The sequence below is a fragment of the Haliotis cracherodii genome, unplaced genomic scaffold (assembly GCF_022045235.1).
Source record: "Haliotis cracherodii isolate W230 unplaced genomic scaffold, xgHalCrac1.p SCAF_4, whole genome shotgun sequence".
Classification (NCBI taxonomy): domain Eukaryota; kingdom Metazoa; phylum Mollusca; class Gastropoda; order Lepetellida; family Haliotidae; genus Haliotis; species Haliotis cracherodii.
This window is the reverse complement of record NW_027266297.1, coordinates 54,639,314-54,660,361: the sequence shown is the minus strand read 5'-3', so window position 1 is coordinate 54,660,361 and position 21,048 is coordinate 54,639,314. Positions and strand designations below refer to the sequence as shown.

At 44.8% G+C, this 21,048-nt stretch overlaps 1 protein-coding gene across 1 annotated transcript in view; it reads left to right on the top strand.

Moving 5' to 3' along the window:
• The first annotated feature begins 287 nt into the window (after positions 1–287).
• The window catches only part of LOC139478212 (coiled-coil and C2 domain-containing protein 1-like), a 41,320-nt gene continuing 20,559 nt past the window's right edge, over positions 288–21,048 (top strand). The window contains exons 1-19 of the mRNA XM_071260592.1: positions 288–463; positions 2,040–2,169; positions 3,023–3,123; positions 3,766–3,966; positions 4,877–5,087; positions 8,491–8,553; positions 9,509–9,624; positions 10,619–10,703; positions 11,457–11,579; positions 12,295–12,443; positions 12,579–12,651; positions 13,255–13,428; positions 14,115–14,257; positions 15,846–15,902; positions 16,519–16,653; positions 18,352–18,410; positions 18,590–18,706; positions 19,287–19,360; positions 20,943–20,998. Coding sequence (XP_071116693.1) covers positions 398–463; positions 2,040–2,169; positions 3,023–3,123; positions 3,766–3,966; positions 4,877–5,087; positions 8,491–8,553; positions 9,509–9,624; positions 10,619–10,703; positions 11,457–11,579; positions 12,295–12,443; positions 12,579–12,651; positions 13,255–13,428; positions 14,115–14,257; positions 15,846–15,902; positions 16,519–16,653; positions 18,352–18,410; positions 18,590–18,706; positions 19,287–19,360; positions 20,943–20,998 — 2,133 coding nt within the window. The 5' untranslated portion in view covers positions 288–397. The remainder of the gene's footprint in view (positions 464–2,039; positions 2,170–3,022; positions 3,124–3,765; positions 3,967–4,876; positions 5,088–8,490; positions 8,554–9,508; positions 9,625–10,618; positions 10,704–11,456; positions 11,580–12,294; positions 12,444–12,578; positions 12,652–13,254; positions 13,429–14,114; positions 14,258–15,845; positions 15,903–16,518; positions 16,654–18,351; positions 18,411–18,589; positions 18,707–19,286; positions 19,361–20,942; positions 20,999–21,048) is intronic.

Genomic DNA, 21,048 nt, shown 5'->3' with positions numbered 1-21,048 from the left:
ATTTCGCAATATTCCGGCAAAATAACAACAGGGAAAACTAGAAATGTTCACCGATTTTCACTACGTGGGGAACCGAACCCTGTACCCACCGCCCCATGAAACAGGAATTGCTGTAATATGGTGGCATGGTGAGGTTGCCTGTGTTATAAGCTGGTTCCCGGCTCCCTATGCGAGTCATCAACTTGCCCCAATATTAGAGACGGGGCCCAGCTTAGCCTGTGTTATGCCCCTTTGTGGCCACAGGTGGCGCTCAAGCTCCTCATAGCGATAGTCCGTTCGGGGGAGAGTGTAACGAAGGTGTCACGCGCTGGGAAGGAGCTTGGGTGGTGTTACGTGAAGGGAAATAACTCTGGTATTTCATGGTACTTCCGGAAAGTAAACAAGCAGAACGAAAGCAATGTTTGGGAAGAAGAAAGATGCGCCTCAGACTCAATCGAGGAAGGGGACAGCGTTAATGAATCAAGTGAATATTAGTTCTATGTCTAAGTAATCTATTTTCACCACCTGCTCATTTCATATTCACCTGTCTGTCGTTGTGCGTATTTGACCGCGGCGTGTGACAGTGAATCACTATCGGCATCATTTCCTGATTTGTGTAGCTTGACATCTACGACTCAGAATGTATATACAACATGCCTAAACAATATGATCATTTCCTAACTCTCGACATCGCTTGTATTGCATAATTTCCAATGTAGAAACTAGATTTTTAAATAATTTATGAGCAAGACCATGTAACTTGTCAATCGCAAGGTAGAGTTTTCTCTGCTATTTACAAAAATACAAGTAATTAATGTCATCGCCTAAAAATAATGTGTGTACTCGCATATATTCATTGGAAGTAGAAGAGAATGAACTACCGATGCCAACTTGATAGGCTGTAGTGATTTGATAGTACAACACTTTACGAGAGAACCATGGTCACATATCCCTGTGTTATGGGTTTTTGGACGCTGAAGAAACATTTGTAATTTTCACAAGAACAACTATAAAACATGTCTCTCACTATTAAAAGAAGACTTTATGATAAGAACAAGTTATCATTTGAGTATTTACAATGTCTGCATGGGTTCCTTGTTATAGTGCGAGTAATCACGATAACTAAGGCCGTCTGAAACTTTACCATGTTTACTATCACGCATCTTTTTGAACCAGACAGTTAACACACATGTACACAAATAAACTAATCATGCACATTTAGAATAAGAATTGACACAGTCGTCATGGGTTTAGCATGTTTAGTCTACTCAGAGACCATAACATAACTTACTTTATCATAATGGTCTCTGGTCTAATGTTTAAGTAGCTGATTTTCCTAAGGAAAACCAATTATAATATAATAGTGCACTTGGTGTATATACACTTACTTCAATAATACTTTATTTATTCTAAACTGGGCCTACCTTAAGAATACAGTACCACAAGCTTTTCAAACAAATAACAATATCCTATGATGTAATTTGTGGTATTTTGCTATCAGTCATAACGACGGAACACTGTCCTGTGACGTTGTGTCACCGAGTGAGCATAAGCTCCTTTCAGTGATCTATCATCTCTACGCGCAACGTTATTGAATAAGCTCAGTTTTCAATATTTGTTCACTAACTATAGCAGGCTTTGGCACATCATATAGTAAGCCCCCGTTTATAAAAACATTTTTATTTTCAATGAAAACAAATTCGGTTTTAACTTAATTCATGTGGAATCCTCAAAGAACACAAGCTGCACATGGATATCTGAGAGGGAGAATAAATCCCTTATCAAAGCAAAAAGCCACTAGCTTTTTCCGAGTCAATGACAGCACAAGCTAAACTCAGCTCAATCGAACAGGTGTTTTATATCAATTTTGAATTTGTTTTAATTCTCTTACAATGTCATTTCAAAACATGTCCGTAAGATAAAGTACGATCAAAAGGGGTATACAGTGTTTTATGCATAATATGCTCATAAAACCCCATGTACCCCTCGTGTGACTGGTACAACTTATAATGTACTCTTGTCGTCACCTGAAACCGTTGTGTGATGTTTGTTGTGACCAGATGGGGTTTGGTGGTATAGAGGATGACACAATGCACGGGGGAATGGATGATGATGATGATGATGACTTGGAGGCGGAGCTGGCAGCTCTGACTGGTGGGGAGGTAAAGAGACCAGCGGCCAAGAGGAAAGGTTGGTGGTCATCCTGGAGATGAATCAGGATTTGTCTTCCTATGTTTTATCCATATTATACATTTTGTTTTGTTTTTGTAAACATCATTAAGTCTTACAATGAGTGCAGTGATTCAAACAGTTCAAATATGACATAATAGAGATATAGAGGTTATCATGCTTTTGGTGCATAAATATCCTGTAGACAGAATAAACATTGTATTTAGTGTGATTACCTTGTTTATGATGTTTGTCATGTAATGTCATTCTGAAATTTGATTGCCCCCCAAAATCATAAACGGTACCTAAATATTGCAAGTTTTCATAGTAGTCTCATTGGTACATAAGGTCACAAGCTCGGTCAGACAATGTCAGCGGGTAATATAGTTCAATCTGAAACTTTGAAACTGGCTTAACTAGTTTATAGCCTCATGATTTTTCAGGACAATTTGTTTCAAGCACAAAGATAACTTCGATCTTCTTTCGTAGCATTTCATAGGTCCACTCACTAGAGTAATTGCCCTTTATCAAAGGGAAGCTACTTTACATTTGTCAAATTACATATTATTGTCTGATAATATAACATAGTCATAACATTACAAAATGCAATTAAATTGAGTTCAACACTGCAACAAAATGTAACAAAGTAAACTTTGGACTTTTTTCGCCCAAAGCCAACTATCAAATTATGCCTGTCGTAAGAGATGACTGTGTTTTGACTGATTGTTAATCATCACACTTAGTTGGTATGGATTGTTGCTCATGCTATCAATCACTGGTTTGACGGGTTCAGACTGATTTGTGAAACTGTTAGATATTGCTGACTGCAGTGTTACAGAACAACTTTGTTCCCAACATTGCTGTGTGTTTGCAGCTCCACTAGACATGTCCGTGATTAACAACATGGCTGCTGAGAGTATGAGAGACATCGGCAGTGATGAAGAGCTGTCTGACACTGAGGACCCAGACTTGCTGGTGAGTTAGAGAAAAACAGCAACCTTAGAAGTGGAACTGGCTCAAATAAAAATATACTACTCTGCAAGTTATAGATGATATGATGGAAGCATTATGTTGTTTATGTATTATCTAATGCAGCCTTAAAATAACTGTAAAGTTATGTTTTTGGAAATATTTTCTTGCGGTCTCCACATTATCCAAATACTGAGTTATCTTCCTTTGCATTCCACATGATAATGCTTCCTGTTTCTGTTGACGCTCAAGGTTTGTTGGTATCCTTGGATTCCTTACATTCTGTGTTGTGTGTGTATATAGATTCTATGAGATTGCGATGTAATTGTTTGACGCAGTGGGGCAGTTTATTTCTGGTTGTGAGAGGGAGTGTTTACTCTGAAGGGCTGAGCCCATTGTGCTGTCTGTATCTTGGATCTGTTGATTGTGGAAGTGGAATAAGTATACATACTTTTGTACATATTGTATCCTGTGTTCGTGGGATAATTTCAGCCTCTATCTGCCTTTTTGAACAAAGAGCAGTGTATGCCTCAGTCTGATTGGTTGTATAATATTTTTGAATGGGATTCGAAGCCCGAAAATGTTTTTGACATTTCTCAGGGTATGAATACTTTCTGGATAAATATTCACTCACTTTCTTGTTGTAAGGCTGAGCTGGAGGATCTGAATGCAGGTGACAGCCCCTCCCCACCCCAGTCTACCCCCACCCCCGAGAAGATGCCCTCCTCCAACTCCTCGGACCAGGCGGTCCTGCTGCAGGAGAGGATGGTCATGTACCAGCAGGCCTCCGCCAATGCCAAGGCTGCAGGAGACGCTTCCAAACAGAGGAGACTCGACAGGGGGTTGAAGGTGAGCAGTGTTTGCGTTTACGGCGTCCCATAGCAAGAACTTGTATCTGATTTTAATTAGATTGAGGTAATCTAAGCATGTGATTAATCCTGTTTTCTTTATTTAAATCATTAATTGTTTATTGTTAATCAAGTTAATCTCTGCAGCCGTTGTTATATGCAGCTACCAGCCGACTTGTCTCGCATCAAAAACGGGCTGTGTACTCATGGGCAGATGACCACAGAGTACGCTGATTAATGAGTGATTTGGGTAATTGCTTGCAAATTATAGGTGTGTCGGAGTCGGAGTGCGAGACTGTCGGATTAACGTGTCTTAGTAATAGAACTGATTTAATTGGTTCCAATCATTAGTGTCGGATAAAGCCGATTGTCGGATTAACGAGTGTCGGATTAATGAGACTTGACTGTGAAATGTACATATAAATTCCATGTCCTTATCACTATGAGTTATTCAAGATGCCAGCTGCCGGTTTAACTCCACTGCAGGATGACTTCCATATATATAAATAAATGACTGACATAGCTTTTTATTTTCATTATATTTTAACCAACTTTGTGTGGAAAACCTGGAATAAATCTGTGAAACATAAAATTAAAAAAGTGTGGCCTTGTGACTTAGTGCTCTCCACATTGCTTTACTGGCAGGCAGTGGTAGATGTTAATGCATAGACATTAGGGTTCATGTGACCTTCCATAGCTGTGCTGCATTAAATAGGCACACCTCAGCATTACGTTGCATAGCGGCGGTATATATTCATGGGTGAGGGAGGAACCTGGTGGACATTTACCCCATGTAGTTTAGTGTTGCAAGTCTCTGTGTGTGAAAGTGTGTACTGGTAGTGTAGCTTGTCACGTGATGTTGGGTGCACCTAAACCTCCATGGGGTACCTCATGGTTTGGTTTTCTTCCAGACACTGACCGACATGTGTAAGAGAGCTAAGTCGGGCCAACCTGTTGATGAGACTGAGATTCCTCCCCCTGTAGCGCTTGGTGCTGCCTCAATGCAGTCCTCGCCTAAACATGAAGTCACTCCATCACAACCAACCCCGGCTAAACAACCATCCCCAGCTACACAGCCATCCCCAGCTAAACAGCCATCTCCAGCTAAACAGCCATCTCCAGGTATGTCTACACCTATACATTGTATCACTCCATCACAACCAACCCAAGCTAAACAGCCATCTCCAGCTAAACAGCCATCTCCAGTTAAACAACCATCTCCAGCTAAACAGCCATCTCCAGCTAAACAACCATCCCCTGGTACATCCCCACCTAAACATACCACTCCTACACAGTCATCCCCTGGTACATCCCCACCTAGACATACCACTCCTACACAGCCATCCCCTGGTACATCCCCACCTAAACATATCACTCCTACACAACCATCCCCAGGTCCATTCCCGCCTAAACATATCACTCCTACACAACCATCCCCTGGTACATCCCCACCTAAACATGATACCACTCCCACACAACCATCCCCTGGTACATCCCCACCTAAACATGATACCACTCCCACACAACCATCCCCTGGTACATCCCCACCAAAACATGATACCACTCCCAGACAACCACCCCTTGGTACATCCCCACCTAAACATGATACCACTCCCACACAACCATCCCCTGGTACATCCCCACCTAAACATGATACCACTCCTACACAACCATCCCCTGGTACATCCCCACCTAAACATGATACCACTCCTACACAACCATCCCCTGGTACATCCCCACCAAAACATGATACCACTCCCACACAACCATCCCCTGGTACATCCCCACCTAAACATGATACCACTCCTAGACAACCATCCCCTGGTACATCCCCACCTAAACATGATACCACTCCCACACAACCATCCCCTGGTACATCCCCACCTAAACATGATACCACTCCTACACAACCATCCCCTGGTACATCCCCACCTAAACATGATACCACTCCCACACAACCATCCCTTGGTACATCCCCACCTAAACATGATACCACTCCTACACAACCATCCCCTGGTACATCCCCACCTAAACATGATACCACTCCCACACAACCATCCCCTGGTACATCCCCACCTAAACATGATACCACTCCCACACAACCACCCCCTGGTACATCCCCACCTAAACATGATACCACTCCTACACAACCATCCCCTGGTACATCCCCACCTAAACATGATACCACTCCCACACAACCACCCCTTGGTACATCCCCACCTAAACATGATACCACTCCTACACAACCATCCCCTGGTACATCCCCACCTAAACATGATACCACTCCCACACAACCACCCCTTGGCACATCCCCACCTCAACATGATACCACTCCCACACAACCACCCCTTGGTACATCCCCACCTAAACATGATACCACTCCTACACAACCATCCCCTGGTACATCCCCACCTAAACATGATACCACTCCCACACAACCATCCCCTGGTACATCCCCACCTAAACATGATACAACTCCCACACAACCATCCCCTGGTACATCCCCACCTAAACATGATACCACTCCCAGACAACCACCCTTGGTACATCCCCACCTAAACATGATACCACTCCCACACAACCATCCCCTGGTACATCCCCACCTAAACATGATACCACTCCTACACAACCATCCCCTGGTACATCCCCACCTAAACATGATACCACTCCTACACAACCATCCCCTGGTACATCCCCACCTAAACATGATACCACTCCCACACAACCATCCCCTGGTACATCCCCACCTAAACATGATACCACTCCTAGACAACCATCCCCTGGTACATCCCCACCTAAACATGATACCACTCCCACACAACCATCCCCTGGTACATCCCCACCTAAACATGATACCACTCCTATACAACCATCCCCTGGTACATCCCCACCTAAACATGATACCACTCCCACACAACCACCCCTTGGTACATCCCCACCTAAACATGATACCACTCCCACACAACCATCCCCTGGTACATCCCCACCAAAACATGATACCACTCCTACACAACCATCCCCTGGTACATCCCCACCTAAACATGATACCACTCCTACACAACCATCCCCTGGTACATCCCCACCTAAACATGATACCACTCCCACACAACCATCCCCTGGTACATCCCCACCTAAACATGATACCACTCCCACACAACCATCCCCTGGTACATCCCCACCTAAACATGATGCCACTCCTAGACAACCATCCCCTGGTACATCCCCACCTAAACATGATACAACTCCCACACAACCATCCCCTGGTACATCCCCACCTAAACATGATACCACTCCTACACAACCATCCCCTGGTACATCCCCACCTAAACATGATACCACTCCTACACAACCATCCCCTGGTACATCCCCACCTAAACATGATACCACTCCCACACAACCATCCCTTGGTACATCCCCACCTAAACATGATACCACTCCTACACAACCATCCCCTGGTACATCCCCACCTAAACATGATACCACTCCCACACAGCCATCCCTTGGTACATCCCCACCTAAACATGATACCACTCCTACACAACCATCCCCTGGTACATCCCCACCTAAACATGATACCACTCCCACACAACCATCCCCTGGTACATCCCCACCTAAACATGATACCACTCCCACACAACCACCCCCTGGTACATCCCCACCTAAACATGATACCACTCCCACACAACCATCCCCTGGTACATCCCCACCTAAACATGATACCACTCCCACACAACCACCCCTTGGTACATCCCCACCTAAACATGATACCACTCCCACACAACCATCCCCTGGTACATCCCCACCTAAACATGATACCACTCCCACACAACCATCCCCTGGTACATCCCCACCTAAACATGATACCACTCCCACACAACCATCCCCTGGTACATCCCCACCTAAACATGATACCACTCCCACACAACCATCCCCTGGTACATCCCCACCTAAACATGATACCACTCCTACACAGCCATCCCCTGGTACATCCCCACCTAAACATACCACTCCTACACAACCATCCCCTGGTACATCCCCACCTAAACATGATACCACTCCCACACAACCATCCCCTGGTACATCCCCACCTCAACATGATACCACTCCCACACAACCATCCCCTGGTACATCCCCACCTAAACATGATACCACTCCCACACAACCATCCCCTGGTACATCCCCACCTAAACATGATACCACTCCCACACAACCATCCCCTGGTACATCCCCACCTAAACATGATACCACTCCCACACAGCCATCCCCTGGTACATCCCCACCTAAACATACCACTCCTACACAACCATCCCCTGGTACATCCCCACCTAAACATGATACCACTCCCACACAACCATCCCTTGGTACATCCCCACCTAAACATGATACCACTCCCACACAACCATCCCCTGGTACATCCCCACCTAAACATACCACTCCCACACAACCATCCCCTGGTACATCAGTAGTACAGGACCCTGGATGTCATGGTGACACTAACCCTTGTTTCAATACTTGTGACTTCCAGCTCCCCGTGTGCAGCCGACTGTGCCTCTACAACCTCCTGTGACTTCACCAGCCCCAGCAGCAAGTGGGTCTTTGTTTATCATTAATAACATGGAACTTATTCAGTCAAGTGTCTCAGCTTCTAAGAAATGAACACCATGTGTTCAGGCTTACATTAGTAAGAAGGTGCTGGTGCTATGAACCTAGTTCATTCTAATACAATCACAACATCAGATTTAGTGCATTGTTTCAGGTGGTACTGTAACGCTAACCCAGGGAGTTATTGGATAAATATTATTAAAACATGAATCTATAAATGAGCATTTGTACCATATCGTCAGGTGTAAGTTTCACCATGCATGGGTACATGTTGCAAAGTACTCACTCACTTACTCACTCACTCACTCACTCACTCACTCACTCACTCACTCACTCACTCACACACTCACTCACCTCTACTCACTCACTCACTCACTCACACACTCACTCACCTCTACTCACTCACTCACTCACTCACTCACCTCTACTCACTCACCTCTACTCACTCACTCACCTCTACTCACTCACTCACTTCTACTCACTCACTCACTCACTCACTTCTACTCACTCACTCACTCACTCACTCACCTCTACTCACTCACTCACTCACTCACACACTCACCTCTACTCACTCACCTCTACTCACTCACTCACTCACTCACCTCCACTCACTCACTCACTCACTCACTCACTCACTCACTCACTCACCTCTACTCACTCACTCACTCACTCACCTCTACTCACTCACTCACTCACCTCTACTCACTCACTCACTCACTCACCTCTACTCACTCACTCACTCACTCACCTCTACTCACTCACTCACTCACTCACTCACTCACCTCTACTCACTCACTCACTCACTCACTCACCTCTACTCACTCACTCACCTCTACTCACTCACTCACTCATTCACTCACTCACTCACCTCTACTCACTCACTCACTCACTCACTCACTCACCTCTACTCACTCACTCACTCACTCACATTACTCGTGCAGATGCCAGTGAGCTGAGGGTGCTGCAGACAAGACGGGACCAGTACAGAAGTGCTGCCCTGATGGCCAAGAAGAACAATGATCTCCCCACTGCTGCTAGATATGTCAAGATATGTAAAGTAAGTCATGCCTACACAGCCTTCATCCTGAGTCAGGGACTAGCCTAGTGGTTCACTCGTCACGCCGAAGACACGGGTTCAATTCCCGACATGGGTACAATGTGTGAAGCCCATTTCTGGTGTCCCCTGCCGTGATATTGCTGGAATATTGCTAAAAGCGTGGTAAAACCAAACTCACTCACTCGTCTAGAGCTGGATGAGCCCCGATATCTCCTACTTGAGACATGATGTGGATCTGTTAGCCACAATGGCTGTTCAGGATGGGTAGTAGCTGATACTAGGCAACCTGTGAAGACTGTTACTTGACTGAATTAATGTGTTAGAAAGATAAATACTTAGGGTACTTAAGATCTTCCACAAAGCTATCTTAGCACTTAGATGATCATAAGCCCCATATTTTAACAAAGGCTTACGATCATCGTAGCACTAAGATCGCTTTGTGGAACACGGCCCTGTTCATCATGTTTATATGTGTTTGTTATCTTACCATGTGTACAAGCGTATGTTTAACTAAAATGTATCTGTAAGAAAACTAATCTTTGCTAAAAAGCAGACATAAACAAAGATCAAGAGAAGAGCAGGGGAAATTGCTATAGCTGTTGCTTGCACCATAGCCTTGATACCAACATCATTAGAGACCTGTGAAGATCCGGGGTAGAATAGGTCTTCAGCAACCCATGCTTGCCATAAATGGCAACTATACTTGTCGTAAAAGGTGACTAGTGGGATCGGGTGGTCAGGCTCCCTGACTTTGTTGATGCATGTCATCAATCCCATTTGCCTGGATCAATGTTCATGATGTAGACTTGATTATTTACAGACTGCCGTCATATAGCTGGAATATTGCTAACTGCGGCGTTAAACAACACACCATCCAACCAACACCATTAGAGAGTGTAAGATAGGATGTAATATTTTGATAGAGGATATTTTAAGTTGTCACACAGCCTGACGTATACATGCCCTACCTCACGCACCCATCTCTTGTCTCCAGCAATTTGACGGTGTCCTAGCTGCGGCGGGCGACGGGCGACCTATAGACTTGTCTCAGATGCCTCCACCACCACCAGAATTTGGAGGTGAGAGATTGAAATATACACAGATGTTCAGAAGTGTTTGACCAGATGTACATCTGGGATTCTCACATGAAAAGTGTGGTACGCTTCAGGCCTTTCCAGTCAATCTGTTACAGATTTGAAGCAGACAATCGTTGAAACGGAAAAGAATTATGATTACTGACAATAAACAGATTGTTACTACTTGTTTTCTTCAAAGATTTCATTTCTGGTGTCCTTTGCTGTGATATTGCTGGATTATTGCTAAGTGCAGCATAATGGCTCCACTCACTCATTCTCTCAAGCATTTAACAGATATCAAAAGGTTTCTTTCATAATGTTCATACTATAAAAATATATATCTCTTTTCAGGTAATTTGCTTGATATGGTGATTGATTAGGAATATTTAAGAATTTTCAAGGCACATTGTCCACACTCAATTATCAATTGACTCTAGTGTCTGTATGTCAGTGAAACTATCAATAATATATTTATAACATGTATTTACTTATGTACTGTATTTTATGCCATAACTGCAATGTCTGACAGTCGAAATACTTACAACCAACAACGGTTATAACGAAGTAATATTAGTGGTCCCCTTGGAGTTGGTTATGACCGTACTCTACTGTACGTGCACAAGTTTTTCAAAATGTTTGACTCAGGGACAGACTTTTTTATGTAGTTCTTGTGAAGTTTACAGAAAAGTGCTGCCGTCATATAGCAGGAATATTGCTGAGTGTGGCGTTGAATAACAACTAATCTATTATACTCAGGACCCCAGGTCAAGGAAACAACACAACCACCAACAGCACCCAGGGTAGAGCGAGCTGCACAGCAGGCTGCCCCGCCCGAACCTGAGGGGGATGAAGAAGTTCCCCCACCCCCGTCAGCAGAGGGTAAGAACTGATTGAGACATCAGCTTGAACTGTAAAACTAGTTCTCTCTAGTTATGTCCAGAATGGATTATTGCTGCAGCCTCCTTGCCATATAAGGGCTCTAGAAACTCCAGAATTTGGCTGCAAGAATTGTTTACGACACAGCTAAAATCAATCACATCACTCCCACACCGAGAGAACTCCATTGGCTCCCTGTTGCAGTTTGCATCGAATACAAGATCATTCTCAATGCATACAAATGTTTCAACAACGTTGCCCCAAAATATCTCACTGAACCCCTACCACTCTACTCTCCACAGAGAACTCTCCGATCTCAACAGAAACTATTTTCTATTCGTATATCAGTACATCCATATTTGGTAAAAGAACCTTCTCCTCTTCTGCACCGATTATATGGAACTCTCTTCTAGATAATGTGAAATTATCTCCCTCAATCCCTGCTTTTTTCTTAAAGCCCACCTCAAACCCACCTTTTTAGCAAACACCATCAATGAACACAAAGTTTGTGCCTTTTATGTCCTATATAAATACAACCAGAATTATTGTTGTTATTGTTGTGTGCCATCAGAATTGTTTACACACCTCATACAATGAGTTAATCGTTCGTAGCCTCATCATAGAATATCCCTGTTTCAAATAGGTGAGTATTATTGTCATCATCTAGTCGAGGAGGTGCTGATGTCTGCGATGACCTCACTGTTCGGTTGTATTGCAGAGGCTCGTGAGTTGTTCAAGGCGCCGGAGGCTCCAGGTTCGGTGATGGAGGCTCTGCAGCAGAGGCTACAGAAGTACCAGTCAGCAGAGGCTGAGGCTAAGACAGCTGGGGAGGGCAGCAAAGCCAGGAGGATGGGCCGGATATCCAAGGTACTTGGTGTTCTGCACTCAGACAACAACCAATGACATAGGATCAGTTGGTGATGGAGGATATTGTGTGTGCTTGAGTTCAGTGGACACATTACATGTTGAACATTCTGTAGCTCTTGTATCTGTGTGTTCCAGCAATACCAAGATGCTATCAAGGCTGTGAAAGCTGGGAGGCAGTTTGACTTCACCGAGTTGCCTTCACCCCCAGGTGAGTCTACAGGGTGTTCCCCAGGTGTGTCACTCATCAGTCTACTGGGTGTGCTCCAGGTGAGATGCTCATCAGTTCACAGGGTGTGCCCCTGGTGAGATGCTCGTCAGTTGACAAGGTGTGCGCTAGGTGAGTCTACAGGGTGTTCCCCAGGTGTGTCACTCATCAGTCTACTGGGTGTGCTCCAGGTGAGATGCTCATCAGTTCACAGGGTGTGCTCCAGGTGAGATGCTCGTCAGTTGACAAGGTGTGCTCCAGGTGAGATGCTCGTCAGTTCACAGGGTGTGCTCCAGGTGAGATGCTCGTCAGTTGACAAGGTGTGCCCCAGGTGAGATGTTGTCAGTTCACAGGGTGTGCCCCAGGTGAGACACCTGTCAGTTGACAAGGTGTGCCCCAGGTGAGATGCTCGTCAGTTGACAAGGTGTGCCCCAGGTGAGATGCTCGTCAGTTCCCAGGGTGTGCCCCAGGTGTGTTTCTTGTATTTACCTTATGCCATGACTGATACCTGTATTTATAATTTAGTCATATAGAGCCAATGAGTGACTGTCATTACGTGTCATGTAATGAATGATACATGTCAAGCACTTGCATGCACTGTTTCAGGTTTTGCTCCTATCCCTGTGGGTAACACTGCTCCGGCTGCTGCCCCCTCCCACCAACCCCCAGCAAAGCCCCAGGGTCAGGTAGCCCCCTCCCCACAGAAGGCCCCGCCCCAACCAGCTCCAGCAGCTGCCAGGCCTGCCCCTGCACAGCAGCCCCAGATCAACAAGACAGCAGGTGGGTGCAACCACTGCAGGGCTACCCGAGGCACCCTCAGCCTTCATTCACTTCCTCCATTCATGTATTCATCAAACTCCTTCTTCATCACTCAGGTCTTCTCTGATAATCCCCTTGAAGATCCGGGTTAGAATAGGTCTTCAGTAACCCATGCTTGCCGTAAGAGGCAACTTTGCTTGTCATAAGTAGCGACTAACTGGATTGGGTGGTCACGCTGGTTGATGCATGTCATTGTATCCCAATTGCGTGGATCGATGCTCATGATGTCAATCACTAGATTGTCTGGTCCGGACTTGACTATTTACAGACTACTGTCATAAAGCTGGAATATTGCTGAGTGCGGCATTAAACAACAAACAAATCTTCTCTGATAGGACATGAATCAATGCTAAAAGTGGTGTAAAACCCCAAATCACAAAGAACAAAAACGTTTTGGATTGCGAAAAGTGTTCTTTTTCAGAATGATTGTTGCTTAACATAACATTACAATATTCAGTCATTCCTTATCAGGATTTGTCTAAAATATATGACCATGCATGCTTTTGAAACCGCTCTGCTAGCTGTATTTTGATAACCAAAATTAACTGCTACTGCTGCTGAGAATGCATGTTTCTAAGCTATGGTACGTTGTGGCGTAGCATCATGTACAGCAGTGATCATGACATTGATGGCTCTTCTCTGCCCAGGTGCAAGGAAGAGCATCTCATCACGTGCAGAGCAGCAGGAACGCTTCCTCCAAGAGCGGTACGAGGAGTTCAAGCAAGCTGCACTCAAGGCCAAGCGGAGCAATGAGATCGAGCTGGCCAAGAACTACATGAGGTGTATGCATGTGAGTAGGCACTGTTATCTCCCTGTGGTAGGTATGAGGTGTTCACTGTTATCTCCCTGTGGTAGTTGTGAGGTGTTCACTGTTATCTCCCTGTGGTAGGTCTGAGGTGTTCACTGTTATCTCCCTGTGATGATTCTGAGGTGTTCACTGTTATCTCCCTGTTGTAGGTCTGAGGTGTTCACTGTTATCTCCCTGTGGTAGGTCTGAGGTGTTCACTGTTATCTCCCTGTGGTAGTTCTGAGGTGTTCACTGTTATCTCCCTGTGGTAGGTCTGAGGTGTTCACTGTTATCTCCCTGTGGTAGTTCTGAGGTGTTCACTGTTATCTCCCCTGTGGTAGTTCTGGGTTGTTCACTGTTATCTCCCTGTGGTAGTTCTGAGGTGTTCACTGTTATCTCCCTGTGGTAGTTCTGAGGTGTTTTACTTTTATCACCCTGTGGTAGTTTGGAGGTGTTCACTGTTATCTCCCTGTGGTAGTTCTGAGGTGTTTTACTTTTATCACCCTGTGGTAGTTCTGAGGTGTTTTACTTTTATCACCCTGTGGTAGTTTGGAGGTGTTCACTATTATCTCCCTGTGGTAGTTCTGAGGTGTTTTACTTTTATCACCCTGTGGTAGTTCTGAGGTGTTCACTGTTATCTCCCTGTGGTAGTTCTGAGGTGTTCACTGTTATCTCCCCTGTGGTAGTTCTGGGTTGTTCACTGTTATCTCCCTGTGGTAGTTCTGAGGTGTTCACTTTTATCTCCCCTGTGGTAGTTCTGGGTTGTTCACTGTTATCTCCCTGTGGTAGTTCTGAGGTGTTCACTGTTATCTCCCTGTGGTAGTTCTGAGGTGTTTTACTTTTATCACCCTGTGGTAGTTCTGAGGTGTTCACTTTTATCTCCCCTGTGGTGGTTCTGAGGTGTTCACTTTTATCTCCCCTGTGGTAGTTCTGAGGTGTTCACTGTTATCTCCCTGTGGTAGTTCTGAGGTGTTCACTTTTATCTCCCCTGTGGTAGTTCTGAGGTGTTCACTGTTATCTCCCTGTAGTAGGTCTGAGGTGTATTACTTTTATCCCCCTTTGGTAGTTCTGAGGTGTTCACTTTTATCTCCCCTGTGGTAAGTCTGAAGTGTTCACTTTTATCTCCCCTGTGGTAGTTCTGAGGTGTTCACTGTTATCTTCCTGTGGTAGTTCTGAGGTGTTCACTTTTATCTCCCCTGTGGTAGTTCTGAGGTGTTCACTTTTATCTCCCCTGTGGGAGTTCTGAGGTGTTCACTGTTATCTCCCTGTGGTAGTTCTGTGTCAAAGAATTTAGTTTCAACCCTTTTTTACTGAAGATGTTTGCTGCCCTCTGGTAGATGTTTGGATACCAACTATTGAGATGTGACTTTCTGTGTGACTCCCCATTAGACAGCACTAAGCTGACCTGGTCTGTACTGACAAGTAGTCTGTATTCTTCATAGAAGATTGATAAATTTGTAAAGTCATGTAGTACATATCCTCAAGATTGTTAGCATTTTCAGTCATCAAGATATATCATGATGCCAGGTAGTTGTGCCTTTGAGTATGTGTTGTTGTGCTGTTGTGTATGCTGAGCATCTCTCTCACACAGGGGATGAAGCCCATGTTACAAGCTGCTGCAGCCGGTCTCCCCGTCGACCTGTCACAGGTAGGCACTGCACAGGATACAGTCCTGCAGAACACTAAACTTAAGCTTGATTTTTTTAAAGAAATAATCTACTCAATCTTCACAGCCCTGAGTGGTTTATTCCCCCTGCAGTGTTTTATTGTATGATAAACAGTTGAGTATGAGTTGTTTGTTTCTTATATGAGATATAAACATTACATACAGCCTCTTTAAGGATTTTAGTAAAAAGTACAAGCTTTGAAAGTATTTTCCTGTATTTAGGTAATAATGACTCCCTGAATAGTCAATTTTATGCACAGGTGTGTATTTCCTGAATATTCTCACAATCCCCACATCGATGATGTGTACCTTTTCTCCCAATACCAATTGTCATATCTCTCCCGCTTTTGGAAGCGATCATTCAGCCATCACGTTCATTCTGCATTGCCCAGCTACATCAATGGGGAAAACTCGCAAGACACTCCCCTCTCTAAAGTAGCATTGTCCATTTCACAGCACATGATCGAATCTCCAGAAATGACATCATGATAGAACAATGTTTTATCGTGAAATAAACCACACTTTGTTCTTCATTGTTCTTTGCGATTTATCACACAGCTTTCTTATATTCTGCTTATCTGGAAATACAAATTTGCAGGTTCCCCCCTCCCCGATAGCAGACATCGAGGATGAGGACAAGTTTATTGTTGTGGAAGCTGATGATTGCACACCGACGGGAGACAGGGAGGAGGTGTTTGACACACTCAAACAGGATCTCATCAAGCAGATCAGGGTCAGTGTGGGGCAAGATGGCTACCCCCAGTGGAACCTGATTCACAATATTTCCTAAGCATCCCATTGTTTGTCTAAGAGATGACTAAATTGTTATGTCTTAAATGCGTAGTGCTTCAGAAGCAATGGATGGCTTCCAACAAACATGGCATGATAAATATGTCCAGATGGACTTGATAGCTGCTCATGTTTTCAGTCCCTGGTTTGCCTGGTACAAAAACTATTTTCTGTGCACATCAATAAGTCAGGCCTGAGTTGACCATGGAGTAAGTGCTCCAATGAATCACGCTTGAGTTGATGAGTAAAGTGCTGCAATGAATCACGCTTGAGTTGATTAGTAAAGTGCTGCAATGAATCATGCTTGAGTTGATGAGTAAAGTGCTGCAATGAATCACGCTTGAGTTGATGAGTAAAGTGCTGCAATGAATCATGCTTGAGTTGATGAGTAAAGTGCTGCAATGAATCACGCTTGAGTTGATGAGTAAAGTGCTGCAATGAATCACGCTTGAGTTGATGAGTAAAGTGCTGCAATGAATCACGCTTGAGTTGATGAGTAAAGTGCTGCAATGAATCATGCTTGAGTTGATGAGTAAAGTGCTGCAATGAATCACGCTTGAGTTGATGAGTAAAGTGCTGCAATGAATCACGCTTGAGTTGATGAGTAAAGTGCTGCAATGAATCACGCTTGAGTTGATGAGTAAAGTGCTGCAATGAATCACGCTTGAGTTGATGAGTAAAGTGCTGCAATGAATCACGCTTGAGTTGATGAGTAAAGTGCTGCAATGAATTATGCTTGACTTGATGAGTAAAATGCTCCAATGAATCAAGCTTGAGTTGATGAGTAAAGTGCTGCAATGAATTATGCTTGAGTTGATGGGTAAAATGCTCCAATGAATCACGCTTGAGTTGATGAGTAAAGTGCTGCAATGAATTATGCTTGAGTTGATGAGTAAAATGCTCCAATGAATCACGCTTGATTTGATGAGTAAAGTGCTGCAATGAATCACGCTTGAGTTGATGAGTAAAGTGCTGCAATGAATCATGCTTGAGTTGATGAGTAAAGTGCTGCAATGAATCACGCTTGAGTTGATGAGTAAAGTGCTGCAATGAATCACACTTGAGTTGATGAGTAAAGTGCTGCAATGAATTATGCTTGAGTTGATGAGTAAAGTGCTGCAATGAATCACGCTTGAGTTGATGAGTAAAGTGCTGCAATGAATCACGCTTGAGTTGATGAAAAAAGTGCTGCAATGAATTATGCTTGAGTTGATGAGTAAAATGCTCCAATGAATCACGCTTGAGTTGATGAGTAAAGTGCTGCAATGAATTATGCTTGAGTTGATGAGTAAAGTGCTGCAATGAATTATGCTTGATTTGATGAGTAAAGTGCTGCAATGAATCACGCTTGAGTTGATGAGTAAAGTGCTGCAATGAATCACACTTGAGTTGATGAGTAAAGTGCTGCAATGAATTATGCTTGAGTTGATGAGTAAAGTGCTGCAATGAATCACGCTTGAGTTGATGAGTAAAGTGCTGCAATGAATCACGCTTGAGTTGATGAAAAAAGTGCTGCAATGAATTATGCTTGAGTTGATGAGTAAAATGCAGCAATGAATCATGCTTGAGTTGATGAGTAAAGTGCTGCAATAAGTCATGCTTGAGTAAAATGCTGCTTTATGACCCGTTGTTATTGTTTCAGATAAGTTCCACTAATTCTCAACACTTCACCAAGCTGGGAGACGTGGCCTCTGCTGCTAAGTGAGTATGTCATAGCTTCCTTGGTGTTGTGCATGGTGTCATCTAGAATCATGCTTCTCAGTACATGCAGTACTTCCCTTGTGTACAGGGAACACATTGAATCATGCATCTCAGTACATGCAGTACTTCCCTTGTGTACAGGGAACGCCTTGAATCATACAACTTCTTATTTCTTCCAGATTTCAAAAGTTAGAACAGAACAGTCGCAAGGATCTGGAAGCGTTGAAGAATGCAAAGCTGCACGGAGACCCAGTGCCCAAGTTCCACTATGAGACCCGCAGCTTCTCAATCGTCAAGTGAGTGACAGTTTCTTCAACTGTATCGCTGCTCACTCATCATCCTCATCTCGCCTTGTACACAGCTAGGATGTAACTTAAGAGAGACACCATGACAACAAAAAATATCTGATGCAGCACCTGTCAGTAGCACATATAAACATAAACTGTAGAGGTATCCGTGGAGTTATTTCCTGCACATAGCTAGGTCTTTGGTGTATGATCCATCACCAGTTTTCTGATGGGCCTGAAAACTCGAGAATGAATGTCAAATTTCCTAACGTTGTAAAATGAACTTTTTTCTCTCTGAAGCATGCTCCCACATGGGTATGTTGCAAGTAGATTGTTTTTGTCCCCTGCCATGGATCTGACAACTCATGTCAGCTAACTCACTGTCAGTGATTGTCTTGATTTCATTTTGTTAATGAATTCCAAAAGTTATATTTAGTGATTTGGCCCTAAAACAAAAAGCACAGAAAGTGAAGCCCCTGTATTGCTGTCCCTGGAGTACTATATTTTCAGTTTTGTTCAGCTTTGCACACCTTATGCCGGACCAAAAAGTGATGTTGAAGTAACCGTGGCAACACTTTTGCTGTTACAGATGTAACACAGATCTTGGAGACAATGACCTGGAGCTGGGCATTGTGAGAGCAATACAACTACCCCTCCCCTCAGGTGGGTACACGTCTGCCCCCCTCCTCCTATGTCTATACAACTACCCCTCCCCTCAGGTGGGTACAAGGTCCGCCCCCCTCCTCCTATGTCTATACAAATACCCCTCCCCTCAGGTGGGTACAAGGTCTGCCCCCCTCCTCCTATGTCTATACAACTACCCCTCCCCTCAGGTGGGTACACGGTCCGCCCCCCTCCTCCTATGTCTATACAACTACCCCTCCCCTCAGGTGGGTACACCGTCCGCCCCCCTCCTCCTATGTCTATACAACTACCCCTCCCTTCAGGTGGGTACAAGGTCCGCCCCCCTCCTCCTATGTCTATATATTTACAACTTCCCTCAGGTGGCTACACGGTCTGCCCCCCTCCTCCTATGTCTATACAACTACCCCTCCCCTCAGATGGGTACACGGTCCGCCCCCTTCTGCCATGTCTATACAACTACCCCTCCCCTCAGGTGGGTACAAGGTCTGCCCCCCTCCTCCTATGTCTATACAACTACCCCTCCCTTCAGGTGGCTACACAGTCTGCCCCCCTCCTCCCATGTCTAAACAAATACCCCTCCCCTCAGGTGGGTACACAGTCTGCCCCCCTCCTCCTATGTCTATACAAATACCCCTCCCCTCAGGTGGGTACAAGGTCCGCCCCCCTCCTATTATGTCTATACAAATACCCCTCCCCTCAGGTGGGTACACCGTCCGCCCCCCTCCTCCTATGTCTATACAACTACCCCTCCCTTCAGGTGGCTACACAGTCTGCCCCCCTCCTCCTATGTCTATACAAATACCCCTCCCCTAAGATGGGTACACGGTCCGCCCCCTCCTCCCATGTCTATACAACTACCCCTCCCCTCAGGTGGGTACACCGTCCGCCCCCCTCCTCCTATGTCTATACAAATACCCCTCCCCTCAGGTGGGTACACAGTCTGCCCCCCTCCTCCTATGTCTATACAAATACCCCTCCCCTCAGATGGGTACACGGTCCGCCCCCTTCTGCCATGTCTATACAAATACCCCTCCCCTCAGGTGGTTACACCGTCCGCCCCCCTCCTCCTATGTCTATACAAATACCCCTCCCCTCAGGTGGGTACAAGGTCTGCCCCCCTCCTCCTATGTCTATACAACTACCCCTCCCTCAGGTGGGTACAGGACCCGCCCCCATGTCTATACAACTACCCCTCCCTCAGGTGGGTACAGGACCTGCCCCCATGTCTATACAACTACCCCTCCCTCAGGTGGGTACAGGACCCGCCCCCATGTCTATACAACTACCCCTCCCTCAGGTTGGGTGCAGGACCCGCCCCCATGTCTATACAACTACCCCTCCCTCAGGTGGGTACAGGATTACCCACGGGTACATTTTGGTAAAAAGGTTGTCGAGACACATTATACATGAGTGTTTCATGATTACAATTCTGACCGTGCACGTCTACTGCGTTATCCGGTTCCTGTTGAAGCACAAAAGAACTCTCCACATCACTCTGTAAGTCCAGAGCTCCTGGCAATATGATAAAATTATCATATATATCTAAGCTGTTATATCAATGTTTTGATATCTTCCTAAATGATTTCAAATTTTTTTCCAGGTCATTCTGAAAAGGACTTAGATACTTATGTGAAATATGAATTTCCATTTCCAAATGTAAGTAAAATGGGTACAATTTTTGGTAAAATTATTCATATCATTTATGT